This window comes from Diuraphis noxia, unplaced genomic scaffold (assembly GCF_037042655.1).
Source record: "Diuraphis noxia isolate RWA-SAM2 unplaced genomic scaffold, SU_Dnox_SAM2 contig0001, whole genome shotgun sequence".
NCBI lineage: Eukaryota > Metazoa > Arthropoda > Insecta > Hemiptera > Aphididae > Diuraphis > Diuraphis noxia.
The window spans coordinates 87121660-87142573 of record NW_028301711.1 but is presented as its reverse complement, the minus strand read 5'-3'; the positions used below and the strand labels follow the sequence as shown (position 1 = coordinate 87142573).

The window sequence follows — 20914 nt, the reverse complement described above, 5'->3', positions numbered from 1 at the left end:
TATCCTACAGCTAGTGCGGCGGCGTAGTTATTTTTGTTGGCCGCCGTCCCTGTCACCGTCATCCCCGCAGTCACCTCCATCGGCACGGCGTGCGCGTGCGCGCTCGTGTCGTATCCTCTTCTTGTGCTTGTGTGTGTGTTTTTATGAATATGTGTGTGCAAGTTACGGTGGCGGCCACGACAACGTGTCTGTGGCGCCGGCCGTTTAAATCGCTGTCGCAAACCTAACGCCACTGCATGAGCCACTGCCACCGGCGTAGCGCGTGCGTTGCTCTCTCTCTCTCTCTCTCTCTAGCTCTCTGACTCGCGATCGGGACGGACCCTGTGCGTGCGACGCGCCCGATTTAGATTTTTTTTAAATCATAAAAATATTAACAAAAACAGTGACAGCGAGAAAAAAAAATACGTATCATCGCGCGCGACTCGACAAATGTGATTGACTTTTGATACTATTTACTCTATACTTTTGCACTATTGAAAATATTATATTATAGCTGTAGGTACCTATTTACACGCGACCGATTTACAGTCACTTACCGTGAAAATATATTATATATTATTCGTCAAGCGTGTCTAGTCGCTGGTCATCGACGTTACTGACCGATACATACGGTGGTGCAGGTTGGGAAGAGAGTACTGAAATGCTGGTAACCCCGATTGACGTCGTGGATCAACCCAACGACGAAGAGCGGCGTCGTCAATCGGAGAAGTTCGAAACCGGTGGTGGAGTCTGTGACAGCCTCGGTGGCGGCCTCGTTGACGAAGGCGGTGGCGGCGGCGGCGGTGGTGATGGAGGTGGAGGTGGAAAGAAGCACCGTAAGAGGCGGAACCGCCGGAACCGTCAGCGACAACTACAGACCGAAGACAATCACTTGGCCGATGTCGAATCTCTTACACCTCCTATAGGGTGAGTACCTATAATGCTATCTAATTTACAATGCTCAGCGATGAAACCCTAATAAATAAATTGTATTTTATAATATTACTGGCGAGGATGTAATTATGGTAGTTATGGATGCGATTGAATCGTGGAGAGGCCTACGTAACGTATGTAACTGATGGGTGTGCATCACATTTCCCATTTTTCAGGAAAATTTATAAATCTACAATACCTACGTATATAATATATAATTATATATACGTCATTTTTATCCACAGAGTTAATGCGTTCAATAAAATTAATTGTTAACGCCACATAATAGGTAGCGATAGTGTAAGTATCTTGTGTATACAATTATAAGATTATATTCAGGAGGTTGTAGTTCTAAACTCTAATACCAAGGTTTTTATTTCAGCTGCTGCAGACTGTATATAGAGTTTGCCAATATTTTTAACTACAATATAAATATTATAATATATATAAAAATAATAGCATAGAGAAAATTTTAATTTAAAAAAAATATATTATTGATAATTTATTTTTGTATCTCACTTTACTGTGGAACTACGTGACCCTAACTACTATTAGGTATCATCTTTTAGTTAAACAAAAATACATATATTTGCAACTTAATAATTCAACATTATTTGTTTGTTTATTTAATTTAATTAGAAAGTAAACTTTAAATAAGTTATCTAAGACACTATACTCCTTTCATATGATTTTTGAAATATGCAAATAAATCAATTGAAGAGCTTTTTTTGACAATTATTATAGAGCTATCAACTTTAGTTAGTCTTACTATAACAATAATTACGAGTTAATTGACAAATAGACGACACACAAAAAAAAAAAAAAATGTAAAAATGAATATTTACAGAAAGAGATTAAACCGACTAAAATTAAATTCAAAACAACGACCAATGATAACCTAAAAGTGAAATATAAACACATAACAAGAATTATTGATTAGGATAGTACTACCTAAAAAGTTTAAAAACACAAACATCAATTGAAAAATAATAAGTAGGAACCTGAAAAAGTAAGTAGGTATAGTAGGTACTCAGTCCATCTTCCACGTTGATTCCAGTAGATACTGAGTACAAGTTATTTTGCCAATAACATTAAATATTATTCAATACTAAAAAGCTAAAATTGTATTAGTTGGTTTTAAATATTATTACTTATTCGAATTAACCTATTATCAAACTGTTTGATAAGAACATCATCTGTTTTTTACGATATTAAAGTTCAGGTCTGTAACTACGGGGAGGGTTTATAAGGGGTTCAAACCTCCCCCCCTTTAACGAAGTAGAAAATGTAAAAATGTCTAGTATATTCGAAAATTTAAAATGTTTATTTTTTTTTTTTTAAACTGAATAAATACTTTATATAATATTATAGTAAATTTATAGTATAGTGCCTATAGTACATTGTGATAATTTATAAGAATTTAAATAATGAAACAAAATAGAGACAAATGAATTCTAATTAGTGAATGCATTTTACTACCTATATGTGGTTAATATGAAATTATTTTAAGAGATAGCATTAAAGGGGTATGGGCCCTCCCCATAGAAAATTCATAGCTACGGCCCTGTTAACATTTTAAGTGAATTATTAATATGTAAATGTATAGTATTAATATTTTTAAATGCTCATATTTCACTTAATCATTTAAATATCGTGAAATACTTACGGGAGAACACATAATATTATGATTTTGTTACCTAAACGTTTTATATAATATTCATTCAATATAAAAATTAACAACACACTATTGAAACTAGTAAACGAAAATTCGCCATGTCGTATTTCTGTAAAACGGAGACAAAATATGCGCGAGGGTACGACGTTCTCTCAACGTTATTTTATTATTTGTTCAGTTGTGTCATATTTTACTACAAAATTCAAGAAATCAATAAAACATTATTATATTTTATTAGGATTAATGTTTAGCTTTGGCAGGTGCAAAATCATATCTTTGCGATTGTTACATAACATCAGGGGGGTGGAAGTGGATTGTTGTGAATCACCGTATTTACGCCGCTGGCCCAATCCCCTTAACACTCCCTAAATACGTGTCTCGGTATCTGATTGGCGTGCTGCATGCGAATGATTATAATCTTCTACAGCTGGTATATTGCATCAAATAATACTACTTTATCCATATATGTAACATGTATAAGAGCACAGATTTATAAAAACTACAATACTACATATTGTCCACCTGGAGCAACGGTCCCCACTACGCGGTCCGCGATTCACATGCGTCCCCCTAACAAATTTAATGTGGCCCGCACTAAAATTAAATTGTACAAATCCAGAGTTTAAGAAAAACATTTGTGTCAATCATGAACTTTTCTTATTTTTCTAAGTTTTCTTACCATTATATAGATACCCTTAGATAGATCTGAAATCGATCAGTTGACTTCTGATGGTTCCTTTTGAAGTGAATAATTGTGGCCACAGTACATACTGCTTATCGGGTGACAACTAAAAATAGTAAATAAATAATAATATACAATATTCCCGAAATAATTGTTATTTGTACGTTTGTCACTGGTTGTTCACCGCTGACAATCGTCCAGAATTTGACGATGTTTATGATATAAGATGATGAATATAGATTATAAAATATGGATTTTTTGATATTAATCATTTATTACGGTGTGTTGACTGTTGATGTGTACTGTATAGACTAGACGTTAGTGTTGGATGGCCAGACATAAAATACGAGAATACGGGACTATATCTTTTAAAATTACAAAAATAATCTGTTTTGAATATTTGAACATAATTTTACAAATTATAAATTTTTATTAGTATTAAAAATTGTCTATTGACATAAAATGTTATAAAAAGTTAAAAAAAAAATAATATGTACCTCCATAAATTAAAATAATTATTATAACCGGGCTTGTCCTAAATTTTGATCCTGGTCTATGGCGCTTTGACGCCTCTGTTCTATTGACCAATTCTGTAGGTACTTTCTACAAGTAAAAGTTCTAACACTTGGTTCAACCAATACTTACCCTACCAACACTATATATTGTGTACAAGTAGTACAGTACAACTAACCACTTATCACTAAGTCATACAAAAAACAAAAACAATTTGGATAAAATACAAGTATTGCCCGTACAAAAAGTGTAAGTTACAAGTACTACACATCTATACAAATTATGTATAATCCATATAGTATGGTACCTAATACAATTAATATACATTAGAGTATTTGTCAGTTTATCATGATGGCTCAACGTCATATTTTTTAAGCATTCATTCATAAGTTTGAGATAAGAAATTTAATACATATTATTGCCATATTGGTAATATTTTGATTAGCTTCGATATTTTTTAGAAATAATATTATGAAACATAGAATTAGGTGTCTAGTATTTTTTGAATACATCTACGACCTACCTGTCAGCTGTTACCGGTAACGAAACACCAAAATTGTGGTGTATGGTCTATTGTCGCATATTGTTATAATCGATAAAAGTATAAAAATGAAATGTTTATAATAGATAAATAATCATATACCTATGCGTGAACCGGCGCGTTCGTACCAATAAATTTAAATGTTCAACGTACAGTCGGTATAGGTACCGGCTAGACTCATCGCCGGCAACACTTGAGTCTCCCGCGCACGCGTCTAATAATAGTTAACTGTGGCGACAGACCACGGCCACCGTTGTCGAAACATGAGATACCGCCGCCTCGAGCTTATAATTAATCGCATTCGCTTGCTCCGGTAAATATAATTATTTTTATATTTTTAATTTTCTATATTATTGTAAACATTATTATGATTGTAAAGTTGAAAAACAACTAATGGAACTCCAAACAACGCAATTAGTTTTTTTTTACATTTTGTCGTTTTTTGAGTATTAAATTACGACAAATTTAAATGAATTAAAAAGGTATAATAACTAATAAGTTATAGCTAGGGCCTGAGTTATATCATATATGTACAAACTACTTACGAAACACGTGTGTATTAATGAATTTATTACAAAATCTAACATACGTTGTTCATATACCAATATTAAAAATTCATGGTCATACAGTTTTTTTAAACGTGCTTTAAGTTCAAAAGTTGACAAAAAATTCATTTTTCATTCATTTTTACTGGTCAAACAGATTATGACAGATAAAAAAAAATCTCATTCTATTGTAAAACGTAGCAGGTACCTAATATTTACTATCGTATCGTTATTGTTTTTAAATTAAACTACCACATAATTTTAAAACAGCAATCATGTATTTTACATAATATTTAAAACCTTTTGATATAGCTTTTTGAAATATATCAAAATCGACAAGATTTTTGAACTAAGAAAATTTATCATGTACCTATAGAAAATGATAAAAAAAGTACCTACCTACAAATTGTAGGCTACAATTAATATTTTTGATTATCAACAAAATAAGAGAATCGTAGTATGAGAATTTGTTAATTTATTGGGGAGTATCCTGCAATGTCCAATTTCAAACGCTCCTAACAAATAAATTTGACTTTCGGGTAAATGTTGTATATTTTTCTGTTAAATTTAGTAAAACTTAAAGAGCATCCTGTATAAATCTACAAAGCTTAGATATAAAAGAAAACAATTTATGAATTTCTAACTCAAAATAATTTGACAATTTTAGTGATTTTTATGAACTTTATCAACATTTTAACTTCAGATGCTCAAAAAGATTGTTGTTCATTTACGCTAAACTTTTTTTTTTAATTTTAACTAGCAAAAATCTTTGAGGAACGTTGTATTATATTTTCAAGTTTTTTGATCGAGGTAAAAATTGTATATCAACAATAATAATAACAAAAACTAATGGAATGCAAATTTTTTTTTATGCCTTTAAAAAGTTCATTTTCCTACCAGAAAGAAATGTTGTTAAGAAAATTGAAGCATTCTAATATTCCCCAAAAGGTAATGAAGGACACACAAGTTAAAAAAATTAAAACCACTCATCATTTTAAAATCAATACATTCATCGCATCCGCCAAGAATTTAAACTTCTCAGTACTTACTGTTCTTATAAATAATTAAATAAAATAAAAAGAATAATAAACGGGAATTTTTATATTTTACACAATGTATTTTCTTATTTCTTATTGTAATTAAAAAACGAATAAACATATTACTTTAGTACAAAGTATTTCATATACAGTTTATTTAGAAACCAAAAGCATCTAAAAAATATACTTAAGCTGTTTAAGTTTTTTTAAAATTTAAAATTTATATGTATTTATTATGTGTATATTTTATAAAAATAAATAATTTAAATAATGGTTTAATTTTGAATTTTAAAGTTTTTAGGATTAATATTTTTTGAATATTTAAGTCCTAAATTCGTTTGAAGTGCAATGATTGTATACATAAAGTTGAATACTCATAGGCAAAAATTGGTTTAATATGGTGATGGGGGCTTATGTCCTAACTATTTATACCATGAGTTCTTAATAATTTGTGGGACACTAATAAATTGGAGGGGAATAATTATGACTTTGGGAGGCTAAACCCTCTTAGCCCCCCTGTGATTATTGTGCCTATGTACATACTACTTCAAATGCTCATAAAAATTACTGTGGATTTTTATTAATGTAACTCTTAAATTCCCCTGAATCCTGACGAATCTTAAATCAGATTTTGTATTATATTTTCTAGTTCGATATAAAATTAATTAAAGATTGTTCACGAATGAAATGTTATTATTTTTAAAGTCTTATTTATATGTCTTTATACATTGTAATTTCACAAAAGAATATTTTAAAACTGAATACGTCTCATTTAATAATACCTATTTTATGGGCATCAAAAACTATTTAATGCCAAATATTGAAATATACCTTTTTTCTTACAATTAACAATTAATAAGAGTGAGCTGAATTAAAATTATACATATATACAACTTTTTTTATATTATTTTATATTTTATTATATGCTTACATTACGTCAGAATGTCAGAGTAATAATGGCCATATACTCATATAATAAACTTAAAATAGACGAAGGTATGTTGGCATATACGTTAAATAACGATAATTAATTTTATTATTGTAGTTAAATAGTAGGTAGGTACTAAGTTTTACTTTTTACTATTTATCAATTATTATTTGATGATAGTAGGTAACAATTACTATTATCTCAAGTTCAAAACTTGGGTTTTCTGCACTTTTACTTATAACATGTTGAAACAAACAATGTGGATAAAAACTAACAAATCGATTACAAATAGATATGTTTTTATTTCACTTTACAATTTTTAATACGCTATAGGTACCTATGGAAATACATAATTCTTTTCACAATTATGTTTCAATATTAAGTTAATTCTTTTGAATACCAGTCAAACATTTTTGATGAGCTTGTTTAAATAAAATTACTTCTTTATGTAAAGTTAATTTGTTTTAATTGAGTGATATTTCAGAATTTTGTTTCTGGATGAAAACTATTTTAAAGTGTGCCTATTAAAATTTAATGTAAGGTATGGGATAGGCATTATCTATTATACCCCTACATAAGCGTAAACATACCTATATAAGAGTATAACAGAAAAATTTGACAGAAAAAAATGATGCTAGTTGAATTAATGATCAAAATTGTGAAAATTATATGGATATTAAATAATATTTAAGAAATATGTATACTCAAAATATAATATTTTGAAAAAAGTTTTTACAGTATAAATTAATTTAAAAATCTATAAAGTAAATTACTTGACTTTGATAAATGTTTTACCATCAAAATCGTTCTTATATTCGGATTTACAAATTGGCTATTCAGAAATTATCCAAAAAACTTAAATCAAATTATAAATTTTTTTTTCAGTTTCAATACATAAAAATGAAAAAATATAAATTATTGAGTATAAAATAGCGCACGTGTATAAAATTAAATGAAAGTTTTGTTTTAAAGCATTGATAATAATTTATAACAAAATGTATTGCATTAGTCAATTTTTTTTATTACATTCTATTATATGAATATACCTATTTATGTTTACTGAACCGCATTTGAGTCAATAATTCTATAACTGAACGTCAATCATCATGCACAACAAACGATAGACGTCTTAATCCAACGATAACTCGGAACTATTTTATTATAGTTCTGACTTCGTTTGACAACATGTATCGTGAGTTCTATACTCATAGATGGCAGTCGCCCAGTTTGTCCAGACTAACATGTTGGCAGGCTATTGCAATCGCTAGCGGAGCCGATTAAACGTCATGCCCACTCGTTAAATGCTGCTCTTCATACAATCGCTTGTTCTTCCTATTCAATCTCTGAAATAATACGTTAACGTCGATCCTTTTGCAAGATTATGCGCATAAATATAATGCAAATAATCATGACTTTCGTGAGCAGAGAACAGCGATTGGTAATCTGTCCTCACTAACCACTTGCATCGTTTCAAAACGCATTATAATATTATATTAATATTGCGAAACTTTTATATGCAAAGTTTTTACTAGCTTCAAGCTTCAGTTGATCAAAGAACTTGATTGATTATTATCAGATGTGTTAATTGAATGCTTTAAAAAACTGTTAGATATGCATTAATAATTATGATAAAAATCGTATATTTTAAAATATTCAAATATCCATTATTGCTTTATATTGCTTATCCATAGTACTTGCTATTTGTTAATATTTATGTTTAAAAATAACGATTTAAGTTCGAAAACAGAACTTAATTTTTTTATCGGAATTTAAATATTTATTGTTTTTCGCAAATATAAGTTAATTTATTAATGACATAAACGTTTATAAGTTCATCAGCTAATGACTTTGTTGAGTCCCTTCAGTTTCAAAACCCGATTAATTATTATTAATAATACGTGGGCATAAAGCCCTGTTCAGATCAAAGAAAAATTGTAAAAAAAGACTGATTTCTGATTTCTTTCCCGTCATAAGTAGCGATAACATAAATATTTGTCGACGAAAATGTCAGAAACATATACTTATTGTTTCAGATAAATGCTTTTTGGTCTGGACGCTGGACCGGGCTTGGTATATAAGTAAAGGTAACATAATATTATATATTATTTTATGCTTGGTACGCTATAAAATCATTAATATATTAATCTATACCCATATGGCCATATGATATTCTACATATATAAATAATATAATATATATTATAATGTGTATGCTTTATATACAATATGTACAAAATATACAAAGTGCTTATACATTAAATTCGACGACGATGACGACGATGATCGCCGACGACGGTGATGGAGGCTTATACCAGTATAACTGAGTGTGTATATAATTAGAAAAACACTGCTTGTCCCTTCACCCCTTCCACTCTCACACTATCACCACCGAAACCGTCTTCCTTCTATCCCGTCGTGCACTACTGCAACAATACGCACATATATATAATATTATATATATATATATATACACTAGTATGTATTGTATGGTGATATATAGTTGCACTCGTGTATAAATTAGTTATTATTAGTAAAGTGCGGTGGCGGAGTATTGGCAGCCGGCGGCGGCACGCCCGTCTTGGAACTCTGGCGCTCACTGCCATTGACGTCGTCGGCATTGGATATTATAGGTACGCGGTCACACGAATTGACGCATCGTTTCGCAATAGCCACACTGGCATATTATTATAATAGTCCGTCACCTCGGTCGTGTGTCGTTCGCCGATTATAATTTAATAATAATAAACAACAACTCACGTTATTTTTTAGGTACGTATTATTATTATATTATTATTGTTTAGGTCATCATCGCGGTCTTCGATTGAAAGCCAATATTATTACGAACTCGTGATTCAATACTTCTTTTAATACACAAAAGTTTGGTCGTTAGCTAAATTACTTAGCCTGCCTACAATTAAATATTGATTATAATATTAACTAATTTATATGTGTCACTAATCAATAATTGGTATTTTAACCGACGATCATGACGGTGACCGGTGGAATTGAGAAATAAAAGTCCAATAGAAAAGTTACGACAACGATTACCCAAGTGGCCAAGTACAATATCGTACATCACATAATATACCTATGTACGTATTATTGTTTATCGACATGATTATTTTTTACTTATTAGACGTACTCGTATAAATACGATATACTAAATACACCGTAATATGAGACTAGGTAGGTATTGTAAATGAGTTAATTTTTTATAACATTAACTTTTAAATTAATTAAATTAAGAAAATAGTTTTATTAAAACAGTTTTTAATAAAAAAAAAATTAAGTCAACTTTTAATTTAATAAGGCCAAAAAAAAAACTTGTTCATTTGCCCAGATTTTCTTTACCGATAGGTAGGTACGTGTAACATATTTACACGCATTATATCTAATATATAACTAATTGTTGTAGTTACTTATGAATTCATTTCTTAGTCAATTAGTCAATACTTTAAAAATATTTAATTGACGACCCAATATTTATCGACAATTTATCCACAAATTATGTATGATAGAGAATTAATATTGCTGAACATTACTATTAAATAATAATTAATAATAAGCTAGTTTAAAATAAATGAAAATATTATATTCAAACCATCATTTATTATTACCTATAACTTGTACATGAGTTTTAAAGTTAACAACGATATAAAATCATATTTTATACATTTATCAAAAATCCTAAGTGGAGCTCAAATTGTTTATAAAAAAACTGTATGTAAAAAAAAAAAAACATTTTAACTATTACCATTTTTGAAAAATATTGACATGATAGTAAATACAAGATTAAATACGATGATCGAAAAAATAGTAGAACTTTTCTCTAGGTACTGTAGTCTTTTAAATGGTTAATAAAACTAATATAAACCATAGGCCTACTAATAAATCTATAAATCACTCATAGATGAGATAAAGTTAAAATATCTAAGATGTATTAATATCTTTGTGTTATCTATTATTAGATGTAGGTAAATGTTTTTAGAAGTTAAATTTTTCCAAATAAAATCTAGGTAAAGATTTTTTATATAATTTAAGGGGATAAAATATTATGGTTAAATCTTCAGAACAATTAAACATTTTAATTTACAGTAAAATAAAAGTCTAAAAAATCTTATTAATTACAAAACCTTAATAGAGTATATATGATGTAAGTATAACTTCAGTGTATTATCTATATTATTGATTATATGATATTCCATAATATTGATATCATAACACTGGATTCAGTTTTGAAATTGTTTATAGTGCACAAAATGAAATTTTGTCTACTTAATTAATAATATTTTTGGTAAAAAAATGCAGGGATTTCTCTATAACTAAATTATGAAACTACTTGTAAATTTAAAATTTCCTTCAATATAGTAGGAATAGGTAAGATCAATTATTTGATTTATTATTTAGGTAAATTGTTATTTGAGTTGCACTTACTATAATTAGTTGAGTTTTAGCACTTAAAAACTAACAGTTATAAAAAAATAATAATTACTTACTTATAACATCTATTTTATCTTAAAAAACACTAAAACATAATATTATACAAAAATTATACACATATTGTATGAGTAATAAAGCGTTGGTAAGTTTTCAAAGAGTTTTTTTCTTAATAAATCCCTAACAATGTCTAGTAATAGATAATTATAGTTAAATTGATATTATAACAAGATTTTTTTTTATTTAGTCTTACACGTTTAAAATATCAAAAACAAGCTTATAGAAAACAGTGAGTGATATGGTAATTTTATGAATGATTGACAAGTGATTTTAGAGCCAACAAATCCATTGTGATGAAATATAAAAAATAATAGTTTCGAGTACTATCTAGTATCTACACAGCACATTAATTTATTAAGCCACAGTATTTAGATTTTATTTAAATATTTTTATGATATTCGTAAATATATTTACAAAAATCTAAGGCGATACTCTCAGAAATTATGTTGAAAAAAAATTGATTATTCGTGTTTTATTTTTAAAACTGTTTTCAAGATGAATTTATTTTATTACACATGACAACAGAAGCAGTACAATAAATTGTAAAGGTACAATAAATTATAATATTGAACCACAGATAATTAATTTTGTATTAAAGGCTATAGCAGTGGTTTCCAAACTCATTTTCTGTGGTTACCCTTTTTTGGATCAAATATATCTACAGTGTTCTGCCGTGAATACCATGAAAGACAAAGAAATATTCATTAATAACGAAAATTTGAAAAAAATTCTTTATCTATACTTTAAATTATTTATTATGAGCCGTAAACCACAGTGCACCGTGGTACACAATTTGGAAATCGGTGGATTATAAGTATAAAATTGTATTTTAATATTTTTTTTGTATATATTGTTTATGTAGATGTGAGGAGTGCGGCCAAATTACCAATACGGCTAAGGTCATTGAAGAAACTACCAAAGACCCAACAGGTGGTGCTGTTGCGGAGGCGGCAACATCCTTAACGGTGGGTCAAGTAATCGAAGGTGCTGGTAGTGCTAACGGCGCTATCTCCACCGAGACCACCACAGAAAACGTTACTATGGAAGTACAGATCGACGACGAGATAGATGAAGATGATGGTGAACAGTATTCATCGTATTCACTGTCATCGGTGGAGGACGAAAACGTCAACGGCAGTGACGGTAACCGTCAATCCACTGTAACAAAAGTGACATGTGAAGAAGACGACATTTACAATGACTTAGAAACTCAGACCAAGGACCACAGTTGTAGTAGCGCTGTGATAGATTCTACAACTTCACCACCTCCGGACGTCATAATGCATCACAATCCCGATGTCATCAAGCGAAAAGGTTCGCGACGAAGCCGCCGCAAACGTCGTTCATCCACCACCGCCACGGTGGTTAGTAATCTAGATGTCCACATGACGCCTGTGGTTGGTACGGTAGGCGAAGAGGAACCATTGGTACCATCTTCGTCATTGCCGGCAGAAATTACTACGGCAAATACCGTCGATACCACTATTACCATCGTGCCATTCAATACAAATAATACCAATATTGAACAAAACGACGATACCACTGCCCAAATCGTTGACAGTAATGTTGTAGATACCGGTACGGCAGTGGTAGACATTACCTTCGCCAAAGACAGCTGTGACCAGTCCACGGCGAAAAATACACTGCAAACACAACAGGTAGGGTATTAGAGTCTGACCATCAGTGAGAGACGCATATTTTATCAGTTCCCATAACGATATGATTTTTCTATCTCTATACAGCAGCAACAGGACACATCATCGATTTCGGCCGCGGTACAGGATATGGTGGGGCCAATGGTACACATTGCAGCCACCGTAGCAGCTGTCCAGGATGTTGAGAGTAGGTTATTGGAAGACTTTGAGTGGAAGCTCAGCGAGGTGCACCGGCAGTGGAAACGCCGCCTGTCAGAGCACGAACGTAAGTTGGCCGACGAGATGGCCAAGCGACAGCGTGAGCTGAACGATGCCATGGACCAGCGGGCATTGGAGCTAGCAGAAGAAGCTATGAAACGTGAACAGAAGATGGCTGAGGAGATGGTGGAACACGAGCGGCATCTTAAGAGCGTATTGACAAAACGGGAACGAGATATTGAGGATCGGGCTGCGGCGGAGATAGCCGAACGCAAACGAGAGTTTGAGACGATGGCCAAGACTGAAGTGGACGCACGGAAACAAACGATTATGGCTGAGGCAGAGGCTAAGGTGGCCAAGCGAGAGAAGGAACTTAAGGCTGAGGCGGAGGAGGCGATAGCGGTAGCAAAACGGGAGCGCCGACTGGCTGCGGTGGAGGCTTCAAAGCGTGAAAGGGACGCTGTGGCGGTGGCGTTGGCGGAGGCCGCGAAGCGAGAACAACAGTTATTGGCGGACGCGGACAAACGGGAGCGAGACCTCATTGCTGAGGCCGATCGTCGACAATGGGATATGGTCGAAAAAGAGGTGGCCAAGGCGGCCAAACGTGAACGCGAACTGCGGGCAGAATGGGCGGCTCGGGAACGTCAACTGATCGCGGAGTCTGAGGAACGTGAACAGCGCGCGGTGGAAGCAGCTGAAAGGCAGGTGCGCAGGCAATGGCGGCAATGGGAGCGGGACGCGTTGGCCGAAAACAGAAAATTGCTAGAGGAACAACAGGAACGAGCCGAACGTGAGTTAACCACAGCTCGTACTGCGTGGGAACGGGACAGAACTGACCGAATCACCGCCCTGGAAACAAGAGTATGTATAATTATATGATTGTTAATATATTCAGTATGTCACGCAAACCACATGATTGATAGCCTAAATGTTATAAGTTATAACAGTAAAAATACTATGGTTGAGATAATTTCATTTTTTTCTTTTCTTTATAATTTATTAATTTACCCACATTTTTTTAAGAAAGCAAAAATAAATTATAGGTATTGGAGAAATAATGATATGCATTATTCAGTATGTTTTCATGAGAATCGAAATTTTTCAATACAATTTAACCTATTTAACGTTTTCGTGCGAATTTCTGGAAAACTTTTGAAATTTCAATGAATTTGTACTGAATTACATTAAAACCCTAAAAATCGATATTAAAGAAGTATTATTTATAATGAAATGAAAAACATTAAAAATGTTATTGCTTAAACAAAATTTTAAAGTTGTTTATTTCCTTATTATGTTAATAATTATGGAAATATGTATTAAATTTTAACCGCTTAGATATTCAAATCGTATGATTATAAGTAGTTTTTGAATTAAACGTTAAAATATTAAATAAATATAATTTTAATATTAACGTTGCTGAATTTTATTTTAATATGTTCTGCTTCTGACTACAATGTTGATAGCTGTGGTTAAAAAAATGTCTCATATATTATCTTAATTGTTATTAATACAATGGTTCTGAAATTAGTTTGAAAAACTAACAAAAAATATTTAACCAAATTCTGTACTTAAAAATTTAATAGCACAGAATCAGGTAGATTATTTTATAAAAAAAGAAAAATTATATTTTAAAATAATTTGTGTAAAACGTATTGTTTTTTTGTTTTGATTAATGTATTGATTTATCATTGTTTAAAACATGTGGTTAAAAATTATGTGATTTACCATTTTTAAAAGTATACATTGTAAATTAATTATACCTTCATTTACCTTTTATTCATAACATTAAATTAATTTCGTTACTAATTGATAATTCCATTACTAAAAACTGAAATGGTTTAAAAACGAGTATTTTGTTTCAACAATTATTATTCAATAGTAACGAAAATTTAACTTTTTTACTTATTTATTAGTTATTAAATCGTTAATATCGGCTTTAGTGTTTGTTTACATATTTAGGTTTCATATGTTTCATTGTTTACTCGTACTTACTCGTAAAACTGAAATGAGAATTTAAAAACTTATTTTTTTTTTTTTGAAAGTAACGATGTATTACCTACTAATGACATGATATACCTCTGCTAGATATATATACACTTATGCAGAATCGAAAAAAAAATAAAATATGATCTGTAATAATGTATTACTCATTGGCTTATTGCTCTATAATTATCGTGTTAAATACTTATTTATCGTCTGAAAATGTTTACTAAAAATGTTGATAACAAATACCTATTAATTTAAATAATAGCATATATTTTGTATAGTAATAGCACGGTTGAACATTTTTACTTGTTTGATATTCAAAATCCAAACCACGTTTGGGCCTTCGATAACACTTAAATGATACGCCAATCGGGCATTAAAATTGTAAAAAAGTATACCTTTTGTTTAGAAGTACTCGTAGGTACACTATATTATATAGAACATAATATGAATATTATACCATAAAAAGATACAAATAATATATTTTTTTAAACATATTCAAAAACATAAAAAATGTGTTCCGTTAAATTTGTTCAGTATTTAATTAATAAAATCATAATATAAAATATTCTGAAAATTAAATAATTGTTTAGAAATTACAGATGGCTTTTCAATGTTGTTTTCGATACTTTATTGCAGTCTAATATAATAAATTATAATTTAAGCAAGTCAAATTTCACAGCTAGGCAATTTCGATTTGCATATTTTATAAAGTTTGCACGTGACATCAGCATGGCATGCTGTTACCTACAGTTTTTCAATTTGAATTATTTTTCATAATATATGATTGCAAGCTTAAATATTTATATACAACTTGTGTAAAAAAATTTTATACATAACGTATATAATTATTGCTTGAAATGCCCTGCCCTTGCTTAAACGTGTTACGACATCAGAAAAAAAATAGTGCCAAAACGTATCACGATTTTGTGCCCAAACGTATCAAGTTTTGAGATAAAAATATAAAATATGCAAACGTTAAGAGTACGTAACAGAATTTTAGTGGTATTTGTTGTCTCTGTCTTACCGTAGCGTAATATAGCAAATTTACGCTCAGCAGAACATTTGTAGCTCCTTTAGTTTAAAAATTAAAGTGAATGGACCAATTATGAACCTTTATGATAAAAACATTATCTGTGTTTGTACGTTGGTTTTTTACGATAATTCAATTTTTAAGTGAATTATGAGCATTTTTAATGTACTGTATGTTATATGTTCATAACTCACTTACAAATTGAATTATCGTAAAAAACCAACGTACAAACACAGATGATGTTCTTACCATCAAGTTTCATAATAGGCCGATTCACTGTAATTTTTAAACTAAAGGAGCTACATGTGTTCTGCTGAGCGTAAATTTTATATATTACGCACTGGTAAGACGGAGACTACAAATACCACTGTTACGTACTCTTAAGAATTTCTCATTTTAACAATAAATATGTAAAGAATTACGGACCCACTAAATGACAATTAATATCTATGGGAAAACCAATATATTTTAATATTATATATTTTCTTAGTTAGTTCATTACATGTTATGATTATCCAATTGGTAATTTCGTTTTTATACAATAATTATCAATTTAAAACACTTACGTATTAATAGTTTACAAAAAACATATATGTACTTATTATTTGACTAGTCCACAAAGGCAATTAAATTTTTGAATGAATCTATTTTTATAATAAATTTAAAAAATACATGCAGTATATTATCAACGATTAATTGAAAATGTCACAAGGTTTTAAAATATTAAAGCGAGCACATTATGCAGTCGAGTCTCGACAGCTCAAATCTCAATGGAAATAATAATTAATTCTACTCCCATATTTTTTTTTAGTGGTATACCTTAAGCACTACTTAAAAATACTTTAAAAATATTCAAGTCATCAAGGTTTTCTAATAATACTATAATTGTAACTTTGAAATGATTTAGACGACTTTGCATGCATCGATCTCTATGTTAGTGTATTGTAGACACAATAAAAAGAAAATTTATAGTTATAATTTCATGAATGACAAAACTTCTTGGAGCTAATTAAGAGGAGAACGCTATACTACTGTATAGTATTGTTGGAAAATCTATGGCATGTGAAACAGTGTTGAAAGCACTAGAAAAAATATTTAATAATAAATAATACGAATATACAAAATATTTTTCATAATTTAATGGCACACAGAAGAAAACGTAGTAATTTTTGGCACGTAACGTTCAAAAAATTGTTCACCACTTTAATACGTCGAGACAGTGATAAGCTACACGCCCAAGTACTTAAATCTTTAACTATATTTGTTTAACTTTTTATAGACTTAATTTTTTCGTTTTTTTCTTACTGTATTTTACCAAATCATCTATAATATATATATAGATATAATATAGATTCTATATTATAATAAACAAAATCTTCCGAACCCTGAAAAAGATATTTTCCAGTTTGTAATATTGATATATGTACTTCCCAAGCATTATCCACGTAAACTAATTGTATAAATGATTCATATCATAATGTAATTGTCATTTTGTAGTGGACTCAGCGCATGCAGGATGCTGTTCAAGCTGAACGGGCTAGGGGAGAGGCGGCAGCGGAAGAGTTGCGACGTACTAGTCAAGATGAACAGAAGCGAATTGTGGCCGCTGCAACAGCGGAAGCTGCTGCCGAAGCTTGTCGAAAAGCTCGGGCTGAAGCAGACGCTGAGTTGGTCAAACTGCGGCGAGCTGTAGACACGACAGCGCTGTGGTACGAGGACTTACTAGACGCGGCCCGAGCTGAACGGGACCGATGTATAGGTGAGTAAACGTTGGTCAAATAATAAGGCAATAATCGTCAGTGACCACTATAATGATGTCTATTATACGTAAAATCTACGTTTAACGTATTTGTAATAGAAAGGGCCGAAGAAGCAGAACGTAAACAGTTGGAAGCGGAACAGAATCTGTCGGAAGCGGAAAATAAATTATCAAATGCTGAAAATGCCAAAACAAAAGCGGAGAAGAAACTGGCAGAAATGTCCAGCTGGCTAACAGACATGGAAATTAATTTGGCTTCAGCAAAAAGCGATCTCGCCAATTTGGATAATCTATTGGTACAATCAGTAAATCGGCAGGCAGAAACTGAGAGCAAGCTGAACGTGGCGGAACAAAAAGTGATCGAAATGGAAAAAAAGTTGGCTTCCTGTATGGCAGTGCAATCATCTAATAACTACCGCGATGAGAACGATGAAGATAGTGAGAATGAAGACGATGATAACCAGGAAGACGAGGACGGTGACGTCGAAAGTACAGCCACTGGTTGTTGTGTGGCCACCGACGAGGATGACATAAATGGAGAGACTGAGCTTAAGAGCTGCTGCGTCCGTGCTGTCAAGTAAGCTTACTTACTTTCATACTATAATTATTTATTATACTAAAATCATGTTGTACAAGTGGTTTGGTCCTAATATATGAATTTTTTTTCTTATTTCTCTTTGCTCTTAGTTCCCAACTAAATGAGATTAGTAACCCTTGTCCTACTACTTCATAGGACTCAACTCCCTATCACTTATTTACTCATACCAATTATTTTAGTGTCATTCTTTATTCCGTTAATCTATTTCTTTTTCAATCTTATTTTCTCTCTTTTTCCTTTTACACAAATTACCACACCTATACTCACTACTTACGGCTTCGGAGTCACCTCTCCTCACATCAATCCATCCTTATTTTTGCGAATATTAGTACCAATTATGTACATTTTTTTATTTAATTTATAATATTGTTCAATATATCCACAACGAACTGCTATAAATGCACAAGTCAATTTTATAAACTCATTATCTTTGTAACGAATATAATGTGTCACTGAGAATATCTCAAACACTTTTTAATTATAGCTATAATTTAGTTAACTAAAATTATAGGAATATAAAACTGACTTCTGTAAGTTCATGGTGATTGATCATAATTCATAAGCCTCCTAAGTCTCGACTAAAAATATTTATATTTTGTTCATGGCACTAAAGCGTCCAATGAAAATAAAATAATTTTAAAACTTACCTCAAAACACAAATATGAATTCGTCTAGTCAAGAAGAAACAATAGGTTTAGAAAAACTTACAATTATTTACGTTTAAAACATAACAGGTTATTCGTTTATTCAGATCATAAATAATATGATTTTATTTGGAATTTTTTGTTAAAATCGTAGCTACTTAATTTTCATGATAGTTAACTGAATAAGAACGCATACAACATATACAAGAAACAATTTGGAAACTATGGGTTGGTCATAAAAATTAAATTAACATTTAATACTCGTATAATATCAATCTAGAGTAGTGGTTCCCTTAAAAAGTGTTCGCGATACCCCTGCACCACGATGCTCAGTTTGCGCTGTTCTAGAGTATACGAGAGGGGCCTTTTTGTAATAAAACTAAAAATTCTAATTACTTTCTAGTTGGCTGGCTATATAGCTTGTACATAATCAACTATTTTGCCATTATACTAAATATTAATTAATAATAGAAATACTGTATAGAGTATTAAATATTTTATTCAATAGGAGGCGCGTAGCACAACTGATTGTGTCACATGGTCAGCGGATGGAAGAACAGCGTGAACGGCATGCGCGACAGATGCGTCGACAGTTGGAATTGTTGATGGACCAACGTCAACAGCAGCAACGAAATAACCATCAACAGAAAAAGCACGAACAACACCACCAGCAGCAGCGGAATGATTTAGACGAACATCATCAGCAAGAAGTGCATCAACAACAGCAGCAAAAAGAGCAGCAACAGAGTCAGGATGAGCAGAACGAGCAATGGCAACTCCAGCAGCGAAGACGTCGACCCCGCGGGGGTGGGGTTGGTGGAGCAGAAAGATTAGAAGTAGGCAGTGATCGCAGACCACAACCGCATTTGCCACCACCTCCGTGCAGTGGTGTTAGCGGAAGCAGCAATAGCAGTCGGAGTAGCAGGCGCCGGAACAAGCACCGGCAACAGCAACAGCAACAGAACCCAAACGCAAACCCGAATGCTCGGGGACCTCCACCACCACCCAGACCGTCCGGGAGACCTACCACATGACAAACAGTGAACACCATTGAATGTTTATTGTTTGCATTCATATGATAATTGTTTCTATTGCGTGGCGTGTACTTACTTTGTTTATAATTATTTATTTACGGCTGTATTTATTTTTATTTATTTATTTATTTGGGTCTTTTTTTATGATGCACGTATTTAAAAAAAATACTCATTTTATATTACTACTATTCATTATATTGATATAATATTATAATATTATGTTACATTATATAATGTACCGTGGTCGTTGTCGAAGGCGTAAATCGGCCACAAACATCCTTTAGAGACGACGAGTTTCTCAACCCTCACCCTTTACACCCTTTATCACCTTCCCTTTTCATAATAAAGAACTTAACGCACATCAAATAAGATATATTGTTTGCACGTGATTTGTTTTGGTCTATGTAACACCCTTTGTTTTATTTATATAACTAAACCTATATATGTACACTAAATACCCTAAATTCATGGTCATATTATTGAAGATAACGTTTCACATGATTAATAATAAGGTAGCTGAAAAGTGATAACAGTGACAATGCACTTGAGCTGTTACTCATCAGGTGTGTGAGTAATTATTTTAAATTCTTACTAGCAATGATGAAACAAAAAAATAACACCTTGGAGTGTCTAATAAAAAAAGTACCTATATATGATGAAATAATTACTTTTTTAAAT

The 20914-nt window shown here is 31.4% G+C and overlaps 1 protein-coding gene across 4 annotated transcripts; it reads left to right on the top strand.

The window, feature by feature from the left end:
* The first annotated feature begins 205 nt into the window (after positions 1-205).
* LOC107164013 (uncharacterized) lies at positions 206-20605 on the top strand. 4 transcript variants are annotated; one of them, XM_015511681.2, is made up of 6 exons: positions 206-906; positions 12192-12987; positions 13075-14043; positions 17699-17960; positions 18060-18537; positions 19711-20605. In XM_015511681.2, the coding sequence occupies exons 1-6, from the start codon at positions 641-643 to the stop codon at positions 20234-20236; spliced, it is 3297 nt and encodes a 1098-aa protein (XP_015367167.2). In that variant the 5' UTR covers positions 206-640; the 3' UTR covers positions 20237-20605. The 4 variants fall into 4 exon arrangements, with proteins under 4 accessions (XP_015367167.2, XP_015367166.2, XP_089072747.1 ...); XM_015511680.2 differs by having other exon boundaries at positions 208-906; positions 13072-14043; XM_089216621.1 differs by lacking the exon at positions 206-906 and adding an exon at positions 9427-9601 and having other exon boundaries at positions 13072-14043.
* Positions 20606-20914: the final 309 nt, after the last annotated feature.